The sequence below is a fragment of the Callorhinchus milii genome, unplaced genomic scaffold (genome assembly GCF_018977255.1).
Source record: "Callorhinchus milii isolate IMCB2004 unplaced genomic scaffold, IMCB_Cmil_1.0 Scaffold18, whole genome shotgun sequence".
Taxonomy (NCBI): Eukaryota; Metazoa; Chordata; class Chondrichthyes; order Chimaeriformes; family Callorhinchidae; genus Callorhinchus; species Callorhinchus milii.
In genome coordinates, this window is record NW_024704759.1 from 6,337,628 (window position 1) to 6,364,939 (window position 27,312).

General features: G+C 42.6%; 1 protein-coding gene across 2 annotated transcripts in view; it reads right to left on the reverse strand.

Moving 5' to 3' along the window:
- Positions 1-27,312, reverse strand: part of LOC103191386 (AP-1 complex subunit gamma-1) — a 44,366-nt gene that overhangs the window by 4,330 nt on the left and 12,724 nt on the right. Inside the window, exons 5-23 of one of the 2 annotated variants that reach the window (XM_007912381.2) lie at positions 27,000-27,096; positions 23,963-24,039; positions 21,987-21,995; positions 19,222-19,317; positions 18,409-18,489; positions 16,725-16,823; positions 15,884-15,939; positions 14,250-14,363; positions 8,753-8,893; positions 7,929-7,983; positions 7,687-7,809; positions 6,917-7,006; positions 5,772-5,899; positions 5,523-5,627; positions 4,656-4,797; positions 2,353-2,479; positions 1,911-2,006; positions 1,423-1,583; positions 892-990 (exon numbers count right to left, since the gene is read on the reverse strand). In XM_007912381.2, the coding sequence (XP_007910572.2) occupies positions 892-990; positions 1,423-1,583; positions 1,911-2,006; positions 2,353-2,479; positions 4,656-4,797; positions 5,523-5,627; positions 5,772-5,899; positions 6,917-7,006; positions 7,687-7,809; positions 7,929-7,983; positions 8,753-8,893; positions 14,250-14,363; positions 15,884-15,939; positions 16,725-16,823; positions 18,409-18,489; positions 19,222-19,317; positions 21,987-21,995; positions 23,963-24,039; positions 27,000-27,096 (1,896 nt within the window). The remainder of the gene's footprint in view (positions 1-891; positions 991-1,422; positions 1,584-1,910; positions 2,007-2,352; positions 2,480-4,655; positions 4,798-5,522; positions 5,628-5,771; positions 5,900-6,916; positions 7,007-7,686; positions 7,810-7,928; positions 7,984-8,752; positions 8,894-14,249; positions 14,364-15,883; positions 15,940-16,724; positions 16,824-18,408; positions 18,490-19,221; positions 19,318-21,986; positions 21,996-23,962; positions 24,040-26,999; positions 27,097-27,312) is intronic. The other variant, XM_007912388.2, reaches the window with a different exon arrangement.

Genomic DNA, 27,312 nt, shown 5'->3' on the forward strand with positions numbered 1-27,312 from the left:
CCATATCTGCAAAATGGTCAACTTTGATTTCTGAAAACCCAAGCAGGGAAGAGGACGACAAGGCGGTTTCAGAGCTAAGCCTGTTTACCCAATAACTACACACGTTTACCTCCCAGTAACAGTCACTGGCTAGGGACGAGGGAGCCAGTTCCTGGTTTAAACCCCCTATTCCCCAAAACAAAATTTACAGTCAATCCACTTTACAATATACTCTGTAAAGCGCTTTGAGATGTCTCAATGACGTGATAAGGTGCTGTATCAAATGGAATGATTATTATTATTATTATTATTTCCCCTTTCTCAGACTAGGCTGTTAAGTTAAATTGCAGGATGCCTTACTGCTTTCCCAGCTGAGATCAGCTAACCTCCAACCTATGTCTCAGTTTGATGCACTGTAGGTTTAACACTGGGTTCTAAAGCAGCAGCCACTGTGACAAGCAGTAATCTAACCAGCTAAAACCACATGGCTTGCCATCGATAGTACAGTCTGGCCTTCCTGCTGCTTGTTCAGCTGGGATCATCCCAGTCGCTAGCCATAAGGCTTTAACATTCAGAGATAACAGGAGCCGAGTAAGAGGAATGTCTGTCTCTTCAAGTCCCGTTGAGAGCCAGACTGGTTCCAAGTTGCCTTGGAACACTGATGGCTCAGGAACTGGATTACCGAGACTGGCACAGAGAGTTACCTCAATTCTGATATTTAATTGGCAAACACTACACCTTGAAGCCTTTGGAGGCAGCTCAGCCCCCAAGGAGAATGCTCAACTCCCCCCCTCCCCCATCCTAGGCATCCGAGACAAGCATGGGTTTGAACCCTCACTTGGGACACAGTGGGTACCAGGAACTCTTTCCAAGCCTCTTGGTGAGCAGCACAACTACAATAAAACTACTTACCTTCTGTGAGTTGAGAACTCTCATGATCTGCGTGACGGCCCCGGAATTCACAGCGGGAACCGTGCTGCCGCTGGGGGACATCAGTTGGAGCTGGAAAGACTAACACACACAGCAGTCGCTTTATTCTGAAGTTAAATTATTTCTGAAAGTGGTCAGTTCAAACCCATAGCATTTATACCTTTGTAACAGTTACCTTATGCCTGTGTCCTTTGCTCTGAATTGCCCCACCAGAGGAAACAGTTTTTCTGTAGCTACCCTATCGATTATAAATACCCTATTTATAATTTTAAAAACCTCAATCAAATCACTCCTCAACCTTACAAGGATATTAAACACATCTAAATTGGAGCACAGCATGAAGTCACTATCAGACACAGATGTGACCATAAGGACAGGGGGTGTTAAATGTTGATACACACTTCTTCCTTTGCACTTCTAATGCAACCAATATTATTACACTTAATTCCTTAATAAAATCGTAATCCGCAAGATTTATTCATAAACGTTTTAGAATTGGGAAAGGCTGCTTACCTTTGGCACAGCAGCTTGCAAAACAAAATTGTTCATGTCAGTCTCGGTGGAGTTGGACGCCCTCAAGGTGATGAACAGCATGTTCAGGTTTGCTTTGGACCGTTCAAAGGAAAACTCAATTTTCAGGCCGTTTTGATCGTACGCGATGATTGATGGAATATCTGCAATGTTAAAAGATTCTACAATGCTATTTGGAAATAGAAGAGGGTTCCTCCTTTAGCCAGAAATTCTCCAAATACAGTTGAAATTCACTTCAAGACTGTGGGACACTTTTTGTGGGATATATTTACCCTCGGATATACTTGATAGCCAGTGCCTGTGAAATGCTTTCAAATGTAAGGATTGTTGGGAATGTGTATCTTTTTAGATTGGATTTAAAATGATTTCCGCCTTGCTGCTCTATTCTGATTTCATGTAGTGCAGAGTGTGTGTGTGTGTGTGTGTGTGTGTGTGGGGGGGGGGTGGGGGGGTAGGAAGGGTCACCCTACCCTGCTTCAAACTGGAAGTATTCTGAGGACTGCGGGGAGCGATACCGTCAAGTACCAGCTGTGTCTGTCCACCTGACAGAGCGGACGGCTGCGTATCTGAAAGATATTTTATAAAAGTTGACAAAAGTAAAACTCTGCACTCCCTCTTAATCCGACCCCATTCACAAGCTTTTACCAACCTCGGGTAAACATTCTTTTTATGCGACATGTTTGGCCATAGTACGATTCCAAGAGCAATCCACTGCCCCTCACATCATCGCAACACCAGAGCTAAAATGTTTGCTTTATGACTGGTTATTACTTTAGCCAAGGCGGATTCAACCTTTCGGCTGCTGAGAAATGTCAGGTCGCCACAATATGCTTTAAACCAAAAGCATCTAAAATAGGGAGTCAAATACTGCCACTAAAAGATACATTAGCATCCTGTAAAAGACTTTCTCACCTGCCAGGTTTAATCCGCCCAAGAGATCCAGTAGTTCTCCGCCTGTTTGAGGTACTTTACTTTCTTGAGGCACTGATCTGGCTGGGTTTATGTTACTGTCGCCAAGTAAATCCAGCAGATTATTGACCTGGAATAAAATATCTTGAATTAATGCACCATTTGAGAACTTCCCGTTTATTTTTATTTTATTTCTGCTCCTAAAGGCATCTGACATTTTCCTTACTGCAGTGGAGGAAGCACCACATACCCCAAGTACCGCAGTCAATGAGCTATACAGTAAAACTCCACATTCAGTTTCCTTTTAGAACCACTTACCTTTTTGCAGTAGTCATATTACTCACCTCCTAACTCAGAACGCCAGTCCCCTACCCTCCATTACTCCCTCACTTACTGGTTGCATTGAATTAACAACAACAACTTGCATTTATATAGCGCCCTTCACGTGTGTGGTAGCGTCCCGGAGGGCTTCCCGAATCGTGGGAAACATGGTTTTGATCTGTCGACACTTGCACAGAAGAACCTAATTTCCTGCAATTCAATGTGATTCCAATGGCAAGTACGCATAGGGCAACGGCTCAAGGTGCATTGAATCGGAGGGAAGGTAGTCTTGACCCGTCACTGCATGAGCACTTACTAGCTGCATTGATAAACTACCACATACCACTTACCGGCTACATTGAATTACGCATTCAATGATTATTGATTAAATGGGATTTTATACAATTTATACAGCTTGCCTGCAACTCTGACTTCGGCAAGACATACTGCTTTACTGTAACTCAACAGGAATCTTCTGTGGCTAACTTTTTTATATGGTCCATGGTTTCCAAAGGGGGCATACAGATCAGGGTTGAGTGGCTTGGATTTGAGGGAGGGAGGAACATTTATGGGAAAAAATGGCATCTGAACTAGATTCTCCTTGCAAGTATTGCTGTCGTTTGTCCAACGTGCATGGATTCTGAAGTGCAATAACAAGCTCCCCTGTGAAGATACTTCTGTGCGTATTGGCATGGTAACAGTGCCTTCTCATCTCCCGTCAGCAAATTGGTGTGACGTAAATTAAATGATTTAGTCCAACCAGGTGTATGACAAGCAGCTCTGATTGGATCTGGAGCCAGTTTATTCCTTGTCTCTCAGAAAGGAAAAAATTGAATGATCCAGATTGTGCACAAAGGACTTGGATTATGGCAGATGAACAGCATCACATCATCAATGGACAATTCCAAGTGACACGGAGAGACAATCTGCTGTTAGTCAGAAAGAACATTCAGGCTGCTTCTATTCAGACATTAAATCCACTGTTCATTAGGATGGGGAAAGGAGAGAGAGAAATATATAGGGCAGGAAATGCCCTTTCCTGCTAAGTGCATCAACTTTTGACACTATGTGCATCTAGTTCAATTTTATGATCACAAAAGCACATATGGGTCTAAATTGTGTGTGTATTCTAAGGATTTTTCATAAGAAGCCAGAGTCACAAACAGGGCCGCCTTTAGAAAGTAGCTTGGCCAACCCATGGGGACGCCACTCAAGACGGTAAAGCAGAGTTCCCACAGATCGTGGACCTGAAGTATTTCCAGTTCCTGCAAGGAGTCCTAATTTGTGTTTTGGAATCCTTAGGGAAAAATTGAATCAGAAAATGCGGTAATTTCAAAGTCTACAGGAGTGGTGGTGAGATGAATACCATCTTGTAACCTGTTTTTACCATAATTCTTATGTTCTTGCCAGATTTGGCAATGGGGTTTTGAGTTAGTTCAAGTCAATCGAAAAATCAACAATTTGAACGCATTCTGATGATCACGCCTCTACATTGTGTTTGAATTCTGATAACAAGATGCCCTTCTGACGTAAAAGGCAGTATGTTATACAAATTGTATATATATTATAATACCCATGCGGGGACAACACCAATGGGCGAAGGAACTCCATATTACTCCAGACAGCCCTGGGCACCCCAATAATCATGACATGTGTGTCTGTGTTATCTGTGCTCTAAGGAATCACTAAGCTTTGTAACTCCTGATGATTAAATACATGCTTAGACTGTTTTAAGCAGAAAATAAAAACAACCTGATAAAAGGCTCAAGGTTCCAGACTTGAAGGATGGTATGCCACATGTAATCCGTACAGTTGTACAGTTGTATTGAATAAAATCCGGTGGTTTGCTAGTACAATCAAGAGAATAGAGGACTAGACGAAAATGGCCTGGGAATTCCCTAAACTGATTTTATCTTGAGTTGTTAACCCAGTAAGTTACACACTTGGTAAAGAGAAGATTGAAAAGCGGGAGAGTATGTATTTACCTGGGCTTGTTGCGAAAGCTGTTCTTGTGCTGGTAAGTGACCCTCTTCCTCGGTCTCATCGACATTACCATTAACCGTGGCATGCATGGGTCCGTTGGTTGCACTCTTCTGTATTAAAGGCATTCTCTCCAGTAAGGCTGGCCTGCAAGCAGTGCAGCTTGTCAAAATCAACCACTACTCTGTTCGGGAGTACAATAATTATAGTGCAGCTCAAGGTCGCAATAAAATCTGATCTGCATTTTAAAAAAGCATTTTTGATTGCAATTGTGTTTCAGTTGCAACACTCTCTTACAATTCAGACATTGTTTCCTGATATCAGCACAAACAGTGAGCTTGTGTTGGCCTCAAATAACTACTTCTTTTCACCCACAAAATATACAGTCAATTCACTTTACAGTATATTCTGTGAAGGCCTTTGTGGCGTATCAATGACGCAATAAGCTACTATATCGAATGCAAGGATTATTGTTACTACTAGTGGCTGGTAAGTGCCTGGCTGCCATTTACATTCTCAACATTGCTCTTAATTTGCACAGGGCAATTATCAGGTCCTTCACTGCCTACACTGAGCACTTCTCCTGGACCTGAGGTTTGCAGCTGAAAGTGCATCACCCAAAGCTAGGGTCGTCATTCTCCTTCCTTCGCCTCGCCCCTCCCTTGCCTCCTTCAAGACCCATCTCAGGACCTCCTCTTCAACCACGCTTTGGTCACCCTCCTTCCCCTACCCTCCCTGCTCTCAACCCCTTCTGATCCCAAATCCCAGCTCGGATCCAAATCCCTAACCTTCCAGCTCTTTTGGACGTCCTCCTGACACGAAAGGCACTATATTGTTGACATTCCCAGAATAAAGAGTAGAGTCTAGCTCACCTCATATGGTCAAACCTCATGAAGAGGGCACTATATTCCACTGCTCGCTGCTGAAGCTCCACATCCAGACTGCTCCCGTAGATAGATACAGCTTTTCTAATGCGACTGAAAGAACACAATGGACATATTAAGCTGAGCACATCTGACTAAATCTGCTGAGCACATGTGCAACGTCAGTTGTTTTATAGAGAGCTTACGGCAGTTGTTTTATAGAGTTGTTTAAATTCTACCACCATATGTTTCACTTACTTAGTGCTGTTCTGCAGTCGTGTACTCAGCTTCATAATGGCTGTCAGTGCGTATTCACGCGTAGTAAGTAGAGAGAGATTAGAGTGCAGAATCTGTTCTAAAACGTCCAACACTTCATCTTCTGTTACCTACACAAAGAAATAAGCAGTCTCATACACAGTCTAGTAACAGATAATAATAATAATAATAATCCTTGCATTTGATATAGCGCTTTTCACGTCGGGAGGACGTCCCAAAGTGCTTCACAGAACACACTGTAAAGTGAATTGACTGTATATTTGTGGGCGAACGCGGCAGCCAATTGCGCACAGCAATGTCCCACAAACAGTCGTAGATTGAAAATGACCAATTTATGATTGTTTTTGGTTTTGGAGGGATTATTATTAGGCTCTGTGTGGAGTGAGGAAACTTGCCCAAGGTTTCGCCCTCTGCCTGGAATTGAACTCAGGTCTCTCGCTTGCAAAGCGAGTGCTCTAACCACTGAGCTACAGGACTCCACCGTGGAGTATCATTAGAGAGAGTAAAAGCCACAGGTACTCAAGAAACCACAGTGCCAGAAAATACATCACAGTAACAGAGTACAAGTGTGTAGGTAAAGGCTATAACATCCCATACTTGCAAACAGGTTTCAAATACAGTACTCAGGTAGTTCCTCTGTGTATACAAATGGGGGTGGGTGTCTTGAGTATGTCGCTCCTGGTTAAAAGCAGGATGGCTTTCTTTCTATACAGAGAGTCCATCCCACGCGGACTAATGCCTTCCACCGCAGCTTTTATCCTTCAATTTTATTCAACCTTCCCAAAGGTAAGTTCAATGTGTTTACTCAGTATTTCCACAGATTCAAGACACCATCGATACACTGTGTGCATAAAATCAACAGTAGAGCTTCCTATACTATCATCATAAAATAGCACAAAAGTGAGTGTAATCTCTTTGTTATGCTTCAACTGCCCCAGAACAGCTCATGTTGAATACATATTACAAGTATTTATGAAGTCATGCTCTACAAGAACTATTCTGTTCTTCACCTGTTTAGCTGAATTGTAACACAACCATTTACTCAAATGACATGTGCTATATTTAGTAACTGCTATAATTTGCCATAGTAACATTGTGGTCTTGCTCCAGCATGACCACATTCATACCTGAACTGGTGTTTCGTCTTCAAACTCCCCAGACAGCAGAAGATCTCCATATTCCCCAATACACCAGACTGCCACTTGAACTAGGGGTTGCTGTAACAGAAATTAGTGAAGTTCAGGCAGTAGTCGACACAGACCAAAACGTGTCGGACAAAGTAGAGGAAACCACACTTCCTTCACAAATTTAGGACACTGTGAGACATTTGCTGTGGATCTTATCTCAACCTCTTGATTGCTTGGACTAAATACTGAAAATTCAACATAAGAAAGTGATTTCATTGATTTTTTTTGTTAGTTTGTTCTCGTGGTTGAATATCCATCAGGGATCTTATTATTCATATAATTGTCAGGAATTTGTCAATATTGTTCGCTGTGAAGGTAACAGAAAACAGTATTTTTCCTCCTTTGCCAGCAGTGGTTGGCACTGATGGCCAGGAATCTCTGTCCATGTAGCTGATGCTTGACCTGCTAGCCACTGCCCAAATGTGACAGGTTGGGGTTCAGCTATCATCCCCTCTATAGATATGTGACCAACACTCACCCGTTTAAACGCAACAGCATCCAGAGCTGTGCAATCCAAAGCAATACAACAGCAAGGTGAAAAGCCCTGACTTAATGAGGGTTAACTTAGCCCAGGATAATAATCTAATAATAATAATCATTGCATTTGATATAATGTCGTTCAGAGGCATGGATCAGGGTTTCAGCAGCAGTGAGGGTGGGTTAAGGGTGCAAGTAAGCAATCCACAAGTTTGAAACTCAACTCGATTTACCTGGGAAGCATCCACTCGAATGGCCTGATAAAGCTTCTGCACGATGTAGGCATGAAGGGAGTTGGCATTACTGATCAGTAGAATTAACAGAGGCACCGAGTCGTCGCGGACAAAGCTACCAGCCTGTGGAGAGACAAAAATACTTTCATTAAATTGTGAGAAAGGAAGAGGGGAACCGGTTTTCTTTTTTTTAAAAAAATGACTGCTTCAAAATCAGAATTAATCATCAAAAGGATACATACTGTAGTCAGCACTCTCATAATAGTGTCAATGTGCCATCGCTTGTTTGGTGCATATCTGTAAGAGACATTACCAAAAACATGAGAACGTTAGGATGTGATTCTGTTGAAACTGCTTTAGATGCAGCACAGAATTTGTAGCCACAACTTGCATTTTCCAAAAAATATTTACCAACATCTGTGCGCTATCATTTTGCCTCTCCAATTTTCCTCCTCCTGCCCCTACAGCACCGATACCTGCAAGTGACAGGGGCACTGGAGACCCTCCACTGCCTTGTGCACTGACTTTGCACTTTATTAGGGCCTGGATTGCATTTTGACTATTATACTTGTACATTTGTAAAACTTGAAGGTCATCTCAACAGGCAAATTGCCACAAAAAGCATTATAAATCTCACAAAAACAGGAAAATCCAGAGAAGGAGCAATCTAACTCACCAGTGAAGACTTCCCAATATGTGAAGGGAACACAATTACAATGGAAATTTCACATTTTTTTCTTATCCACAGCTAAACTAGGTGCTTGTGATGGATATTAAACCATTTGATGTGTTAAGAGCTTGGCTTTGAGCAAAAATTCAGCTCACGAAAGAACATATACCATGGAGATTTATTGTCTTGGACACTGAGGGGGAGATTTTGCACACCCAGTGAAGCACACATCTCTCTGGATTAGCATGAGACGCTGCGACTGTAGAGTCAGGGCACCAAACCATCCCAATAGCAGCGGAGAGAACACTGGGAGGAAAAGTGAACAAAACAAACATCCACGACCTGCAATTCTCTGTGAGGGCCGTGATGTTTGATGTATTTATGCACCACACTTACTTTTCAGCTGCCAGGAAGATTCCAGAAGCGCAGTCAGCTTTAAACTCAGGGTCACAGTGGTCCAAGAAATAGAGCAGCTCTTTCATCATCCCTCGGACATTGCTGCCGTTAACCAGGGCAAAGCACAGATCCATTGCGCGCCTTTGTGTAATGCAAATCAAAGAACATGTATTAAACCAAAGAACAGTGACAATCCAAAACAACAACAAAATTACATTTGTAAAGCACCTTTCACGTCGGAGGGACATCCCAAGGCGCTGGACAGGCCTGAGCTGGAGGTCGGGGTGGGTGGAGGGCAGGGGGAAGTGGGGGGGAAGCAGGGAGATCGAAAGCACAGTCAAAGAGGAGGGTCGTGAGATGGTTCTTGAAGGTGAAAAGGGCGAGGTGGAGGGACTGTGGGATGGAGTTCCAGAGGATGGGGGCAGAGTGGCAGAAGGCCCGCCTGTCAATAGTGGGGCGGGCAAGGCGGGGGATGTGAAGCAGGCCGGAGCACGCTGAGCGGAGGGAGCGAGCAGGATGGTAGGGGGCTAGGAGGTTGAAGTTGTAGGGGGCAGCAAGACCGTGGAGCGCTTTGAAGGTGAGGACCAAGATCTTGAACTGTAGCCTCTGTGTGATGGGAGGCCAGTGGAGTTGGGCGAGGATGGGGTTGATAGGGTCGCGGAGCCTGGTGCAGGAGAGGACACGGGCTGAAGAGTTCTGGATGATCTGCAGCCTGTGGGCGGAGGAGTTGGGGAGGCCGACAAGCAGAGAGTTTGCGTAGTCGAGCCTCGATGTAATGAAGGCATGTATGAGGGTTTCGGTGGCCTGCGGTATGAGATAGTGGCGTAGCCAGGCGACATTGCGGAGGTGGGGGAAGGCAGAGCGTGTCATGGTGCAGATGTGGGGGTAAAAAGGATAGTTGAGGGTCAAACAGGACCCCAAGGTTCCGGACTGGCTTAGCAAGGGGGAGTGTACAACCATGGATGGTGATGCTGTCAGCGCCTGAGGTGAGGAGGCGCTGACGGGAGCTAATCAGGAAAGCTTCGGTCTTGTTGATGGTCAACTGATGAAAGTTAGCTCTCATCCAGCACTTGATGTCTGATAGACATTCTGTCAGGGCAGCAGTGATCCTGGAGACGAGGGTGGAGGCAGAGAGGTATAGTTGGGTGTCATCCACATACAACAACAAGATTACATCTGTATAGCGCCTTTCACGTCGGAAGGACATCCCAAGGCGCTGGACAGTGTACAGCATTTCGGACCCCAACTGGGGTCAGGGGGGCAGAAGGAAGGAGAGGGGAAGGGGCATACATGTGGAATTTGACCCCATGTCTGCAGATGATGTCACCAAGGGGAAGCATATAGATATTGAAAAGAAGGGGACCAAGGACAGAGCCTAAAGAAACGCCGCACGAGACGGTCCGGGGGCTAGAAGAGAAGACATTTGTGGAGATGAAATGGAGGCGGTGTGAGAGGTACGATCTGAACCAGTCAAGGACAGAGCTGTGAAGATTGCGGTGAGAGGAGAGGCGGCGGATGAGGATAGAGTGGTCGACGGTATCGAAAGGAGCAGAGAGGCATGGAGGACGAGGAGGCAGAGGTAGCCCAGTGCAATGAATGCACTTTGGAAAGTTTTGTTGACATGGAAGGCACGATATAAATGGAAACTTTATGTAAAAACTTGTGTAAAAAAAGGAATTAAGAATGACTTCACACTACATCTGTTCAGCACATCAGACACCAGCATCACTGAAAGGTTAAGATAAATATTGAGCTTCGTCTGACATCATAAAAACTTCCAGGTCACAATTCTAAAGATGCAAAGGCTGGACTGAGCTGCTGCACTACAGCTTACTGCCAGCTGGGGAGAGAAGGTGCTAACATTTGAATAGTTTTTATACAACGTGGAATGAGACTTGCTGCATGTCCAGAGTCAGAAAGAGCAGAATGTGGATGACAGCAGTGAAATCAAAACTACTACATATTTTACTACTTCATAAAATATGGAACATGGGAGGGATGGAGCTATAAAATCACAACTGAATTTATATACTGTATTCACTTCCAGGTTGAAAAGACTGAAAAGGGTAGGATGCAGGCAGCAAATTATATCCTCAAGTCATATGTCACATTCCACGCAATGACTCAGAGTAACTAAACATTAAATGAACTCAAAATTCTGATTTAAACCCTTACAATTGTAGCATAAAAATACTGCAAATATCAGAAGAGTAGATATTTTAGTTTACAAGTTGGAAAATGAATATGCTTTATCTGAGATGTTTGACTGTTGCTCTCTTTATTGCAATGTGATATAGTACAAAATATTTTATTGCCACTTTCATCTCTGAGACCTGGAGTTAAGTTCAGCCCATACTAATGTGATGAAAACCTCCTTTCTCTGCCTACTGTAAAGCAACTACGTGAAATGAACTTTTAGGGTTTCAATCCAAATCCAGAGGCCAAAACCGCCAACAGTTTAGCATGGCTGATAAATCCTCTCAAGAGACTAGTATAACAACACCAACAACAAAATGACATTTATAGAGCGCCTTTCACGTCGGGAGGACCTTTCTTTTTGACCGTGCCTTTGGTCACCTTCCCACCCCTCCCCCTGGCTCGGTCCCGGGATCCTAAACTGTAAAGCGCTCTGAGACCCCGTCCGGCGTGGAGGGCGCTATATAAATCCAAGTTGTTGTTGACATCCCAAGGCGCTGGACAGTCAGGGGTCAGGAACTGAGCATGGGGGAGGGGTGGGGTAGGGGTGAGGGAAGGCAGAGAGGTGGGAGGGAGACTGAAGGCATGATTGAAGAGAAGGGTCTTGAGACCGGCCTTGAAGGAGGCAAGGGAGGAAGCGAGGCGAAGGGACTGTGGGATGGAGTTCCGGAGTGTGGGGGCAGAGAGGCTGAAAGCCCGGCGATGGTAGGGCAGTTCGGGCGGGAGACATGGAGCAGGCCAGAGCCCGCTGAATGGAGGGACCACGCAGGTTGGTAGGGAGTCAGCAGGTCAGAGAGGTAGGAGGGGGCAAGGCCACGGATGACCTTGAAAGTGAGGATGAGAATCTTTAATTCGATCCTTTGAGCGATGGGGAGTCTGTGGAGTCGGGCGAGGGTGGGAGTGATGGGGTCAGAGTCTGGTGCGCTGAAGTACACGCTGCAGAGTTTTCGATGATCTGCAGCTTGTGAAGGGAAGAGTTGGGAAGGCCGATGANGGGGGAGTTTCCATAATCGAGCCTTGATGTGAAGAATGCATGGGTGAGGGTTTCGGCAGCCTGAGGGGTGAGGAGTGGCGGAGTCTGGCAATGTTGTGGAGGTGGTAAGACCGAGTCTTGTGCAGTAGGGGTGTTCTCTAGAGATTGAGTTAAGACACATAGTGTGTGTTATAGCAAGACAGAGGAGTGCTCAAAACCGAGTGGGAAAATGATCCACTGTGCAGCATTGACATCCCTCAATCTGATACGCAGTGCTCCTCACCCTCATCACTGACTTGAGCTTCTTCACCTGCACCTTCCCATTTCAACATCAAAATGCAGTCACTGTACTTTGCAGTATACCATGTGAAGCGCTTTGAGATGTTCTCCTAACATGAAAGGCGCTACACTAACGGTAAGGATTTATTATTTCAATTAGACAACTCCCCAATACCCAGGGTATTATTAAAAAATTGTACTGAAATTAAAGCAATTTTTTTTGCTGTCATGTCTTGTTTAACTCTGCACATTGTACTGTGTCTGAAATTCTCTCTCTCTCTCTCTCTCTCTCTCTCTCTCTCTCTCTCTCTATCTCTATCTATCTATCTATCTATCTATCTATCTATCTATCTATCTATCTATCTATCTATCTATCTATCTATCTATCTATCTATCTATCTATCTATCTATCTATCTATCTATCTATCTATCTATCTATCTATCTATCTATCTATCTATCTATCTATCTATCTATCTATCTATCTATCTATCTATCTATCTATCTATCTATCTATCTATCTATCTATCTATCTATCTATCTATCTATCTTCTTCTATCTATACTAATAAAACAACAATGTCTCTGTGCACTTCAAGAAGGATCTGAATAACCGACATGATTTATACCTCATCGGAAAGGGCTTGCATCTGGGAGCGACATTGGCATATTTGTTTTCCAGTATTTCCTATCGTTCATGAGTTATTTTCAGTTTTGTGTTTTTCGCTGTAGTTACACCTGGTGGCCGCTGAGTCAAAGTGGCACCTATGTATGTACGTGCACACTGCAGTTACACCTGGTGGCTGCACCAGCTGACCGTGGTGCTGTGGCATCCTGCGTCACACAGCACGCACGAAGCCAAGCGGCGGAAACAAAATAAAGAACACAAACGAAGCTAAGCCGTGGCAACCACAACAAAATTACATTTTTAAAGCGCCAAATCCTCCCATTGAGTCTCCCAAAAGGAATCCTCCTACAGGAGTCCTCCCAGATGAGTGTAGATAAAGATGAAATGTCTGTTTGTGTGTCAATCTACATTCCATATTGGATTATTTTGTTGAAAGCAAAGTGCACCAGGTACAGCTAGTATCACATAAAGCCCTTTATCACACCATTCCAGCATGCTGCCATCTGGTGACAATCAATTAGTTGCTTCTACGCGCATATAGCAAATAGTTTTATATTTTTTCCTTTTTTTTTGCTGTCGTTAATGCTATAAATTGCGCTTTCATACTGAGATTCCAATTAGTCAAAATAGCGCAGCAGACTGGGAAGAGTTTTCACACTGCCTTTACATTGCCTTTGGATTTCCGGGGGACTGTAACAGCCTGATGTGGATATGGAAACGACTTGACATTATTATGCAAATATAGTGATTCCTTCAGACTTCCCCACACACCAATGTGATCTCTGTTGCAAAAGCAGTGAAAATAATAATCCTTGCATTCCATTACAGTGCCTTAACCTGTCGAAACATCTCATGGAGTGATGTTTGGACTTGAATCCACAAACTTCTGACCAGAAGTTTACCAATTGACCCAGGCTGACAACGATAGCAGAGGCCAAGAGATGCCCCCGAATATTAGGGGCATCTCTTGCTCCTAAACTTTCCTAAACTCATAAACGTTGCTCCTAGTTTAGTATTTCCATTATTTTGGTAGCAGACATTATAAATAAACTGCTAATAATGGCTGTGTCCATGTACGAACATCTGACATGTTTATGCCTGTGTAAAGAGGTTCATGTTTGTGTCGAAATGATGCTTTCCTTTTCAGATACTGTTTGATATGCTGTGCTCAGATTTCCAGCATTCAGAGTGTTTCGAATTACCTCAGTGAGATTGGTAGCACTGAATGAACCAGTGACATTTCTAGCTCAAGTACTTCCAGTTCAGGGAAGATTAATCTACGTCAGTGTCCTGGGCTGAAACCACAAAACACCAGATCACGATGGAAAAAAAAAGCCCATAAGGGCCTGTGTTAACAGAGATGACGGAGATTGATATTTTCAATTATAGGTCAAGTTCTGCTTTGCAAGATATGTGACTGTTACCTTTTGATGGAGACGTCAAGGTCAGTCAGGCAGTCGACGATTGTACTTCGGTGCCTCTGTACTGCATTGTGGTCTGTCTGCACCATCTTAAGCAGAGATGTCAATGCAACGTACCTTTTATAGAGAAGTTAGAGTCAAGAATAGGTCATTTCCTGTCAAAAGGCGATTTTAGAAAGAAGAAGTTATCAATTCTCGCCACAACACTGCAACTTACCAAAAATACAGGAACTGCAAGACTTTCGTTGTTGTGTAAGAAGGGAGCACATGGTTGTAATCGGGGGAGGGGGGGGTCCAACCTTGTGGCTGCTGAGAGCCGTATGAAGCGCTCCGAGCAGCTGTCTGGTTTGAAGGGCGCTACGTAAATGCGAGTTGAGATACGCCCGCGGGAGGTATGACTCATGCCTATGAGTATACCAACTGGAAGAGGGGTGCAGCAAGGAGGTAAAACAATGAAGTCGGAAATGGTTCGTGAGACGGGAGAAATTAACTCCCGGGCCGCATGTGGTCTGTGGGCCATCAGTTGGTCTACCCTGTTGTATATGGTGAGAGTCTGCAGTGAAGGGAGCTCATTCTTTCTGAGTTACAGAGTGATGGCTGACCTTGAGCAAAGTTTATGTTCAAAGGAAGCTAAACATGGCTTTGAGCAATCCAAAGCCATCAGCAGGGATAGTACAAATGTTGCAGGAGAGATTAAGCAGCAACGCAGCTAAATCTGAGCAGAAGTCAAATATAACTATCTCAAAGGAGGCTCATAGAAACAACAAGTAAGTATAATATCATAATCCTTGCATTTGATATAGTGCTTTTCACGTCTTCTAGATGTCTCAAAGCGCTTCACAGAATATGCTGTAAAGTGAATTGACCGTATATTTGTGGGCGAAACGCGGCAGCCAATTGCGCACAGCAGTGTCCCACAAACAGTCATGGATTGAAAATGACCAATTTATTATTGTTTTTGTTTCTGAAGGGATTATTATTAGGCGTAAGGAAACTTGCCCAAGATTTCATCCTGCCTGGAATTGAACCCAGGTGTCTCACTTGCAAGGCGAGTGCTCCAACCACTGAGCTACAGGACTCCACAGGAGTCTCACCACTGAGCTACAGGATTTATAGAGCTTCCTCCATGCAGGATAGCATCTAAATGGAAACAATGCTTCTGAGTTGAGAACAATGAGCTCACAAGCACCTTAAACCTCCCCCAACCCTCAAATATAATCTATAGCTTGAGACAAAAAGCCTGACAGACTTCCAGATCCAATGGCATGCAAGTACTGGTTATAATCCCAGTACGTCCTAAGCAAAGCAGATGTAGAGTGCATTACATTATTTATTTGTTGGTAAACTCAATTCATGCTTGCAACAGATTGCAGATGTTGGTGCTGCAGACAAAATACTACAATAAATGCAATGTACCTGCAGAGTGGGGGGGCCTGGGGTGGATGGGGGAGTGGGTAGAGTTATTGTCTGGTGAGATACACCAACGGAGTTCTCTGCACGTGTGTGGTTGGAGTTCATTGAAAGAGACACAAGGATGGAATTTCCCTGCAGCTTGGCATGCTTGTAATCAAGCTTTAAATAAACCACAAGGCAAAAACGTTTTGTGAAGACTAAATAAAAAGAAGGTTATGACTTACCTAATATTTTTATCATTATTTAGTAAAAATCTACCCAAAATATTTACAGCTAGAACCTGGAAAAAAAGAAAGCAAACAGTTACAACATTCATGACAGCTTCAATAGCTTTATATTTGAACACCCAATTTAGGGTCAAGGATTAATTAGGCTTAACTGCAGTTCAGATAGGTAACGTGCATTAGAATCGAAAAGCACAGCCCTCCTCCCCTCTGCGCACACACACTAACTCGTACTCAAGTGTAGCTCCACAGGAATCAGCCCTCTGATACTTAGCTCAGTGTCCATTTTCCAACTAAGCAATCAGTAGCAGGAGCCCAGGATGCTGAAGCCAACTTTAGTTCCCCTGCTTCTGTCCCAGCTGAGATTAGCTAACTCAGCACAGACCATGGATCCAAGCAAGGGACCTTCCTGGTCTGTGTAGCCCAATATGGCTTTGCTAACTGCACAAGACAGACAGAACTGCCCAAGCAAGTTCAGTTGTTTGACAGTGCTCCATGGCTTCCAGCATCATGTAAGACTTGAGCTCATAATCTATGTCGGGGAAAGGGGCAGACATCTTATATCTCTGAAACCCACAACTCTCTACACACATCTGTAGTTTCCTACTCATGAGCAATGAGTTGAGATTCTAGTTTTACTCAGCTACTTAAATCATTATAAAGCAAATGAGACTTTGCTTGTTTAATGTCAGACAGACCACTCAATGTGAAAGCATTGAGTGGTCTGTCTGACATTAAACAAGCAAAGTTTCTGGGTCCTGGATCTTAGATTAATTCTAGTCTGGTTTCTGCACTGAATTCAAAACACCACAAACTCTATAACAACAAACTCCACACTTACTCTCAACCCACTTTCAGACTTAATATCCATCACTGTTAGCACAGTTTCATATAAAATGGCATTGCCCACGTTTTTACTGGTTTCAGTGTTTGTTGCAACCTAAAAAAAAGGAGATTGTATTGTAAAATTACAAGGTTGTAATCACTTGAAATTCATGACCACTGCCATGAGAAAACATTTGCCTTTTATGTCTGCTGAAATATTAACAATTCATAGAATCAAAGAATCATCGAGCACAGAAGGAGGCCATTCGGCACATGGTGCCCGTGCCTGCTCTTTGAAAGAGCTATCCAATTAGTTCCACTCTTTCCCCGTAGACTTGCAAATTTTTCCTTTTCAAGTACATATCCGATTCCCTTTTGAAAGTTATTATTGAATTTGCTTCCAGCACCCAAATTACTGATATAGGAACCATTCTGGATGTAGAACATTCTGGCAAGAGGTTCCAGAGTTTCTGCCAATAAATCAGAAGCCACGAATCATTAAATATACACGGTGTCTCGAGTTCATTAATAAAGCCAGATGGAGCAGGAAAGTCCCAGCTTTAATCCCTCCTTTATGCTGATCTCAGTAGTGACATTACAGGTCCTCTTGGGAAGTGAGGAAGAGAAAAGAAAGGGAGGGAACAGAGAGAGAGAGAAAAATAAGGGACAGAGAGAGATTAAAAAATCAACCGGAGCTTCCACTCCTGACTTCTACTCAGCGACCCTTGTGGAAAGTGTGCGTGGTTCAATCTTAAATACACAGAGTCAGGACTCTTCCCCTCAGCTGAAATTCACACATGACAAATTCCAGCACCGCATGGAACCACTTCCCAGAAAAGGCTTCAAGAGAGAAGGGATGGAAATTAGAGGGGGGGGAAGAGAGAGAGAGAGAGAGCGGGAGAGAGGAAACTGCACATTACCACTACAAGCTGTTCAGATACTGATTTAAGTGCCAAAGTGAAAAGAATAGAATGTATTTTTGATGGTATGAAATTGAAACATCACAATGCAGACAGAACTGTTCACAAACAAATGGACAAACATCTCCCGTCCTCTCCCACTTCCATGAAGCAAATACACACATGAAACCGATACTGTATGCAGATGTGAATTCAGGGAAGTGAATGATTCATGATCTCACGTAGTGAAACACACTCTGGGAATAACTTTTCTCCAAACGCATGTAATTCTGCATCATGATACCAGTTAGTCAGTGGAAATTTTAAAGGTTCCAGAAACATTTTTAAAAAAGTTAGGAAACAGGAAGACAACTAGTAGTGGCAGAACAGTTATTTATTTTGCCAAATTCAAGTAACTGTGATGCATTCCTGTGGAGAGCAGATTAAGCAAGCCACATATCTCCTCAGGTTGTAATGGTGTTTCAAGCTGACATTTAGGTTTTCACAATACGTACAGGAGTCAATGAAACTAATTACGCTAAAATTCCCTGATTGGAGACAGACAGACTGTGGCAATGATACCGAGAAATGGTTTAGAAGAAGCAAAGCTGTACCCCAAAAATATAAGTCATAAAGATACGTGTGATGGTGCTGGCTAGACTGTAAGGCGTCAAGGTTGGTGTGCTGACAACAGGTATTATGATGTTACTGTTTTTTTCCTTTAGAACCCGGAAAGTATTGGTGTGCCCTTCACCAGAACACTCTTTACTGTGCTAAACCCCAATTCCTGTCAGAGCTCACCTGAGCTAGAATATCATTCATTTGTTCACTGGATTCATCGTCACTTTTCCCCAAAATTCTTAACAATCGTAATATCTGAACCTGTCAGGAAGAAAGCACAAATTGTGTGTAAACTGCAAGAAACGGGACAGCCCTGATGGTGTAGTAGATAGAGCAACAGCTTACAGACAGACCAAGATTCAAAAAAGCGAACTTCTTGCCTTAAGCTGCAGCTCTATCTAGAAAGCAACCAGCTTCTAGCACTAAAAAATAGCCTACATCTGAGCATCGGTTGCCTTGTTACTTCTTATGCTGTGTTTGCATGCAAAAAGTTGCTAGCCGTGCAATACTTAACCTACTTGTGCAAAATTGGATGGTGTACTGTTGCAATGCACAGTAACAGAAACCTAACTTACTACGCGTGTGAGTAAGTTAGGTTTCCCTTGCTTAGAGCGGTCAACCCCTCCTATAAACTTGTTTGGGAGCAGAGCTTTGGGTATAAAACAGGTTTATAGAGAGAGGAGTGCAATATTGAGGAAATAAAAATGAAATGCTGGTACTCCACAGCAACTGACAAAACATTAAGATTAACATTTTGGGTTTGTCCCTTTAACAGGAGTCCGTCCACTCATTATTATTAATAATAATAATAATTTCACCCACAAAATATACAGTCAATTCACTTAACAGTATACTCTGTGAAGCGTTTTGAGGCATCTAAACAATCTGATAAGGCACGATATCAAATGCAAGGATCATTATTATTATTATGATCACTCAAATTCAATTTGATCAAATCTGGTGGATATTTTCAGTGGGAATTTGGAGAGTTACCTGAAGGAAAGGGTCACTGATTCCAGACACATCGTGTTCTGGCGAGTAACCAGACATGATCAGATTCTTCAGCGATTTGACCAGCTGTGGAACTACCTACAAGATAGAAGAGCACATATATTATATCTTGAACTGCTTAACGATGGAAGTAAATCGAGTACCGTGAGCACTGTCTAATCCACATCTATCAGAGCCCCCCGCCCCGCCACCCCACTTTGTAATTTTGTTAAAACAGGAGCTAAATGAAGCAGCTACCAGATTTCGCCATGAGCAAGAATTACAGCCTGTACTTAGAATGAGCAACCTAGCATTACATTTAGAGATACAATCAGCATTTAAAAGCTCTCATTGTGGTGAAGCTTCAGAAATAAATCACCAGTATTGTGCCCAACCAAATAAGCCCTGAAGACGCCAGCTGAAGAAAAACTGCAATATAGTTGTACCACAAATTCTGCAATGCCGTCTTGCAAAGTTTCGTTACAATTGCACAAGTGTTTATTAGCTGTTTATTAATTTGGGCAAATTAACTACAGTCTTCCAGTGGTCAAATCTGATATTGCAGTGTAGATTTGATAGTGTGACAGTTTTGTACCCGGAATCTTGTGAAAAAAATTGACAAGAAACCTTCTCATCATTCAGATCCAAGCCAAATCCAGGGCTAAATCTTACTAGGAACAACTTCTGAAATACAGCTTGTGTAACTAATGCTGTGACTGTGTTAACCAGTGCACCTCCTACAGCCAAGCAGTTAATTTATACATCATTAGAGAGGGAGGAGAAGAGGAAATAGTTTCAGCTCAATATTCTTTTCAACAACAAAGATGCCAGCTGCTGAAGATTGGAAGCAACTCGTCCTATTAAGATACTGAAATCAGCTGGGAAGTGGCACTGAGCAACAGTTGCATGCCAAGTAGAAGCTTTAGATCAGGCCATACATAATTTTATATTAAAGTCAAATGAAGACTCTTGCTACAGAGTTTGGCTGAATCCCAGTCAATGAGAGAGTGAGAGGCTGGCATACAGGTCTGAGGTCACTCGATAAAACAGCCTTTACAAAAACTACCTCTGCTTCAGACTCCCTTGGTTTGTGCCGGCCTCGTCCTTCTAGCCATCTGGTCTTGGGCCCACTTTTCCCCAGCAAATTAACTGTCTGGAGTTCAGGAATCTACTTTATACGTGAAGTGACTATTTTTGCAGTTTTTTTTTATCCTGACACATAGTAAGGAAACAGATAGAGGCATTGCTGCTTCTAATAATCAGGCTGCAGAGGCTTTCTGCTCAGTGGTTTATGGCTACAAAACAAAATATTGTTCTGCATGCTGATCTAATGTACCGGTGTGACTGAAATATCAGACTGAGTTGGCATTCGGAAGCAACAAAAACACCACAAAACGAACACTCTTAGTTGTTATCAGATTCTAGGGGGATTATCAAGAATGATAATAAAACTTATAGAACTAGAATGATAACGCCTAATTTTCAAAACAACAATTGCACTTCATTTGAACAGGGAAATAGTGTAGAAGAAAACACTCAGACCTGTAATAAGTCATCAAGATAGAAAAGATAGAATGATTGAAAGCAAAATAGACTGAGAGAGAGAGAAAATACCTTTTTATTGGTCAGCCAGGTACTTGACTCATGCAAAAACTCATCACATGCTTAAGAGTATCCAAACATATATATGCTACCTATACTTGGAAATGTGTCTGTCTAGAATGGAATGCATACTTGCTCCCAGGAGGGAGAATATTAGGCGCAGATTGGCAAAAGCCAAGGCTTGGGGACCCCAGAGGGTGCGTTAGGAGTACTGCTGGAGTTTAAGTAGGTTAAACCACACAGCTTGCCACTGCGAACACTGTCTGGCAAGTTTCCCCTGAGACATTAGGGTTTGGCTTGCTGTGTTAACAGGATCCCTGACCCCAGCATACCTAAATCAAGAGCAGCAAGATCTCTGAAAGCCCCAGATATAGCAAGACCATGTAATCATACATGAAAGTTAAGGGGTGAAGAGCAAAATTCGATACACATACATATGGGCTAAGAACATTTAAAATAAAATGGTGGAACTAGAGCCAAAGGTGGCAACTGGTAATGTAGTAGAAATCACAGAGACATGCTTAAATCAGGATGATGGAAGTGAATACAACTAACAAGGGGTACAGATTATTCAAGAAAGATTGAAATGTTTTTCATATTTGTTGGGCGATATCAAGGTAATTGAGCCAATAGCACAGGATAAACCATGGAATGAAATTCTCTTGTTAGATGCCCTTAACAAGAAAAGGGATAGACTTAATATTTTGGATTTGCTACAGACCTTCACTTTAATTTACAATGTTCACTGTGTGAGAAAAATAAAGGTAGTACTGATCGAGGTCTTTAAATCAGTCTAAACAAACTGGCAATGTCTAAGTGGGAAGGACTCCAAGCTTGTCAATGTAATGTCAGGAAGCCCACACGGAGCAGTTCTTTCCTTGATTTAGTTCTCGTGAGTGACCTGGTCACGATTTAGTGATCTAAAAGTGATAATTAATCTACTAGGTGACAGGGACGACAACTCAATAACATTCAATTTGACTTGGGAAAACACTTGCGCTGTACATAAATGCACTCAGATATTACAGAATTACAGCCTTGAATTAATTCATTATGGCACTGATCTAGGCTTACACCAGTGGGTGCAAGCTCCCCTAAATAACCTAGAAAACAAATGTTAAGAGGTGAGAATAAAGACCGAAAGCTTGCTCATTTGTGAGTCTTACCTTCTCATTCTATATCCCAATCAGTGAAAGCAGGAAGAAAACAAAGGCATCATTGAGGTAAAGACAGAAACCCAACACCCTGGTTAAACAGCTTTCTAATTAATCATTTTGCACATTCGGAGCTATGCTCAGCCCTTTGTCCCACCCTCCCACGCCTCCCCACACACTCCTGTAGCTCAGTGGTTAGAGCACTCGCCTTGCAAGCGAGACACCTGGGTTCAATTCCCGGCAGGGCAAAACCTTGGGCAAGTTTCCTTACTCCACACGCCTAATAATAATCCCTCCGAAACAAAACAACAATAATAAATTGGTTATTAATTGGTCATTTTCAATCCACGACTGTTTGTGGGACACTGCTGTGCCGTGTTTCGCCCACAAATATACAGTCAATTCACTGTACAGCATATTCTGTGAAGCACTAGAAGACGTGAAAAGTGCTGTATCAAATGCAAGGATTATTACTGGCTCCTGAAGGGGGCAATCTCCATTTGGAAGTTTGTTTCCATGGAGATCAGATGCACGGACATCCTTCAGTGTGTCAATCATGTAGAAGGTCATCACATGCAAGGCCAGACGATGAGAGTCAGGACGACTCGATCATGACTGTCATCACAGTGCAGCCTGATCCTGCTTCCTAGATAGCAATCAGAAGCACGGAGCTTGTGTTTGATTTTGTTTGCTCTCCTTAGGCCCAAGGTGCTGAGGCCAATTGTACTGTCCTTGAGATCAGTTCCCTTAGCAGAGACCAGGGATCAAGTCTAGGATTTCTGGTCTGTGCGACTCAGTTTCACACTGGGCAGTAGTTTTGACAACTGATCCACTGGGAAGTTGAAGGGTGTAAATCTATTCCACTACTTCTAACCACTTGGGAACAATGGCATAGCTGAGACGACAAACTCCATTCGTATTCTCAGCATGTTATGGGGAAAAGAAAGACAAACCCATATCCCATCTCTCCAGTACCCAGGGAGTTCCTGGATAATTTTGCACAGGAAATAACATGATTCATGTCAAGTGTGAAGGCAGGACATGCATTCTGATCTGGGCAGGAAAGTTTGTCACTAAACTGTTCATATGATCATTCCGCAATATAGTTGAAGAGATCACAGCAGCCCAGTGAGATACCCAATCTCAGTTCTTCTCCTGTGGGATGTATTGAGTACCAGTCAAGCACGTAGCCGCAGTACAGTACTGAAGCAGAGGAAGAGTTGCACTGGGCTCTCCTCACACTCTTTGCGAGAAGTTATTTAATACCATTGGCAGAGGATAAGCAGAGTGGTCACCAGATCATGCCACTGTTGTGGAAGGAGAGCAGCAGTGACAGAAACCTATTAAATTGGGTTAGAAACTGTGATATATTTCAGAGAAAGAAAACAAACTTTCAGATTGAAGCTTCAAACTGCAATCTCAATGAATAGGAAATTCCCCACACTTCAGGCCTCTGCACGAGTTTGTACACTGCTTGTGGACAAAGTGGTAGATGACTGTGGTGGGAACTTTTTTCAGCTGCAACCACTGGTCGGGCAGAGTGAGGGTTTCATCCACACAACAAAGATCCCCCTGTGCAGGCCTCAGCTGAACCTCAGGAGTGGGTACCCCATGCACCAATGCAATCCTATTAAATCAGATATCTCTAGGGTTAACAGGAGCCCAAAATATATTGATTTTAAGTCAAATGAGCTTCATTCCTTAATATGCTAAAACTCAAAATAAACCCCATTTTAAAACAGTGCCCTCACGATGCACAAGACTGTATTATCCAGACAAATATGCATCAAAATAAGCTTTAAACCTTTTATTCAGTTAATAAAATGCATTAAGACATATCATACAAACTCTATTTTGATATTCAGCTCCAGAAATCTGAACAAAATTCCTCCTATCGAGGAAATTAAACGTTCTCATAATTAAATGTTAAGACATAACGGACTACACTGAAAACCAAGTTTCTGATAGCAATGGTAAACAGGATGTACCTTGCGAAAATAAGCGTGTGTGTCAGGGCTATGTTTACACATTTCTATGACAAGGACAACAGCAGCATGGAGAACACCTTAAAGACAAAGAAAGAGAAGAGTGTTTTAACTGATGAATGTACCAAACGAGTGACAAGGCAGTGAATACAATGCTGATGACCCCACACTTCTTAATTCACCTTATTAGTCATTTCTAACCGTTGACATTTATGGCATTGGTGAACTGAAGGAATTATAACGGGAAAGGATTACAAAAGCACCCTTAAACCACAGACAGTACTTTTTTTAAAAAAAGCAAAGGCATGTTCCATCAAAACCCCTGTAAGATTTCCCTGGGCTGGTGTTGCCGCACAGAAGGTCTGGGCCTCAATACGATGTGCCACACAAACTCATGACGCTCGTCCTGAATATCCGTCTTAGCTATATAATAATGGGGCTCATCCTAGAGGCAGCACAAATGGCTTTTGCTCATTCTTGAGCACACTATTCCACAGGAGCATTGGCAGAGGCCTGGAAACTGACTAACAGGCAAGTTTCCTTAGGCAGTAACAATTCCTTACACAGTGAAGAGACAGAATTGGGCTTTGAAGGTGACTAGAAGTCAAGGTAAAAACAGACTGGAGATTAGCTCATTGCGTTGGTCTGCATCACTCATCACCCATTAGGCCAAGGAGAAAAATAAATCAACAAAGGTTCCTGCTCACTAGCCAGTGACCCAGCATGCCCCCCCGTGTCCCACCAGCTGAAACAAACGTAGGTGAAGTTCTTGTGGGGACAGGACTGGGCTTTGCTGCGATGCCCCTTGGGCAAATAAACTGCTGACAATTCACCGTTCAGGGTGACACATGTAGCAGGGCCACTTGGCTGAGGTACCAGAGGAGAGTTGGCAGCCATGATATTCCACCCTAGCATGAGTCAGCATCTTCGGGAAGGAAGGTGGGAACTGCAGGGACAACTGGAGTGGGGAAGGAAAGGATGGCAACTATTTGGTAGATAGTGGGAATTTCTCACTTATCAATATTCACAGGTCTACTGATTGCATTGATTAAGGAGAAACACTTATTGATATACGGCTGTGCTGTTTAATCTCCACTTCCTCCATCTCCCCCTCCAGCTGTTACTCTCACTATGAAGATTGGCATCTTGGTTTCACCGTCGTTCACAAGGTTAACATTCCTAAAAATTATTGGCAATAATTCACCTCATTTTCCCTTCATAATTCTAAGCAAGCTTGTACAAATACATTTATAAGATTCTAATTATTCCACAAAATTACAAATTGCATCAATAATCTAAATCCAATCGTACTTTTTAACAAGTCAAATTTGTGCAGTTTCAACTATAATGCAATTATAGGCCAGTTTAAACAGTACAGTATAAACAGTAACTAACTGTGAAATGCTTTGAGAAATTTTAATATTGCCGAAGGGCTATAAAATGCAAGTGCTTTCTTTACTGTCAGGTAAGATTCCTTTCAGGTAAATGTTAAAGATCTATGAGCTATCGTGGCCAACAATGCTCCAGACAAATTATCATTCACCTCATGTTTGGTGTGGAACTCTGCATGCCACAAATTATGTATATAGTTATAATCTTTTGTACAGTACTCTCTCAGTATAGTATACTTCATTGAGTATACTCTGACGGTTGCAGGTAGGAATGTTGCAGCAGGAAGAGACTAGGACATTGAATTTCTCAATAACTCTCCAGTGATGTGTTTAGGTTTGTTAATCCGAACACTGAGGGAAGAGAATACTCAAAATTGCTTTGAATAAGGTGTTTGCATAAAATAAAAACAGGAAATCTAACAATAGGGCCAAAACAGGGCTGCAGGTCATTATTTGTGACTCCTAATCCACAGGAACTTGCTCCTGAAGTAGACTGGAGCAGTTAGCGTGGGTCATTTGCCCCTCATTTCCTACCTTTTGAGATTATGATTCACTCCATTTCGGACCACAATAAGATGCCAGAAGTCCATGCAAAGTTGACCCTTTGTTACATTCCTGCTAATGTGTAATTATTTCTCAGGTATCTATTATTCTAACATCATCTGATCCGTTCTAATAGATTAGTTTGAATCCAGTCCAAAAGTTCAGGAGATTTTAACCCTTCGTGCAATGTAGACACATTTAATTGTCCAGGCACTTGCTCTGCAGGTCACCGATGAGGGCTGCTGGGATGTGCATGGAAGTTCAGTAAGAAATCCCTACGAGTTGTTCGAATTTGGAATGATCTGCCTGAAAGGGTAGTGAAGTCCGATTCGATAACAGCTTTTAAGAGAGAACTGGATAGGTATCTGGGGAAGACGGGTTTGCAGGGTTATGGGGAGAAAGCTAGTGATTGGGGTTAGTGAAAGTGACTTGCTCTGTCAAAGAACCGGCACAGAATGGCCTCCTTCTGTGCCGTAACATTCTATGAATCTATGAATGTGCAGATCTCGGTAAGAGTAAGGACCTTAGGCAGAAAAAAAGCTAATTTAAAGTTAAGAAAGCAGCAGGAATAGAGAAACAATGGAAAATAGAAGAATGTGAGATTAAAATGAGCAAAATCACTTTCGTATATTTCGTATATTTCAATATATACTAGAGTATATAGTTTGGGACACATGTCAAGCGACTGCCAGGATGGTGAAAGCAAACTAGATGGACCTTGGTTTTCTTTGGTCTAGCAACTTCTTATGTTCTTATGTTTTTAATATTATATGGTTAATATTCAGTAATAAAGTGGTCATCTGATTAGTTTTAATTTTGCAATTTAAAAATAGTTAGCGCAAGAGTAGAAACCTATGTTAAAAAAGGGCAGTCCCAAGAAAGACAGTCATTTCCCTTGATCTGTCAAAGTTTTGGGAGTTATGCTTTTTTTGGCTCAAGGATTTCCAAAGCCTGTTTGGAAAGTTTTGTTTGAATTGCACCTGGTTTCTTGAGTTTTATTCACAAAGGAGTAAATCTTCTGTACAGCCGGAGAAAAAAAAGTGCAAATGTGAGCTTACTGTAAATTTACAATATGTCATGGCAGACTAGGGAACAGGGTCACCTACCATGATTCTTATCATTCAGGAGATTTTTTGTGGCAGGCAGAAACATCTCCAGCAGCTCTGGTACTTTCCTGATGACATGCACAGCAGCCAGTGCTGCCTGTTAATAAGGCAACATCAATAATGAGTCATTCATATAAAGACCATTGACCGAAACACACAAACCTTTTAAATTTCTAGGAAAAGGCAACAAGTTTTCATTCCTGTATTTTCATTTCTTTCCAGTAAAATAAACAAACAACTGCAACAAAGTCAGAAACTGCTGGAAGGTTCACAAGAAAAGAATATCATCTGAATGAGAAAGATATGTTAAAGC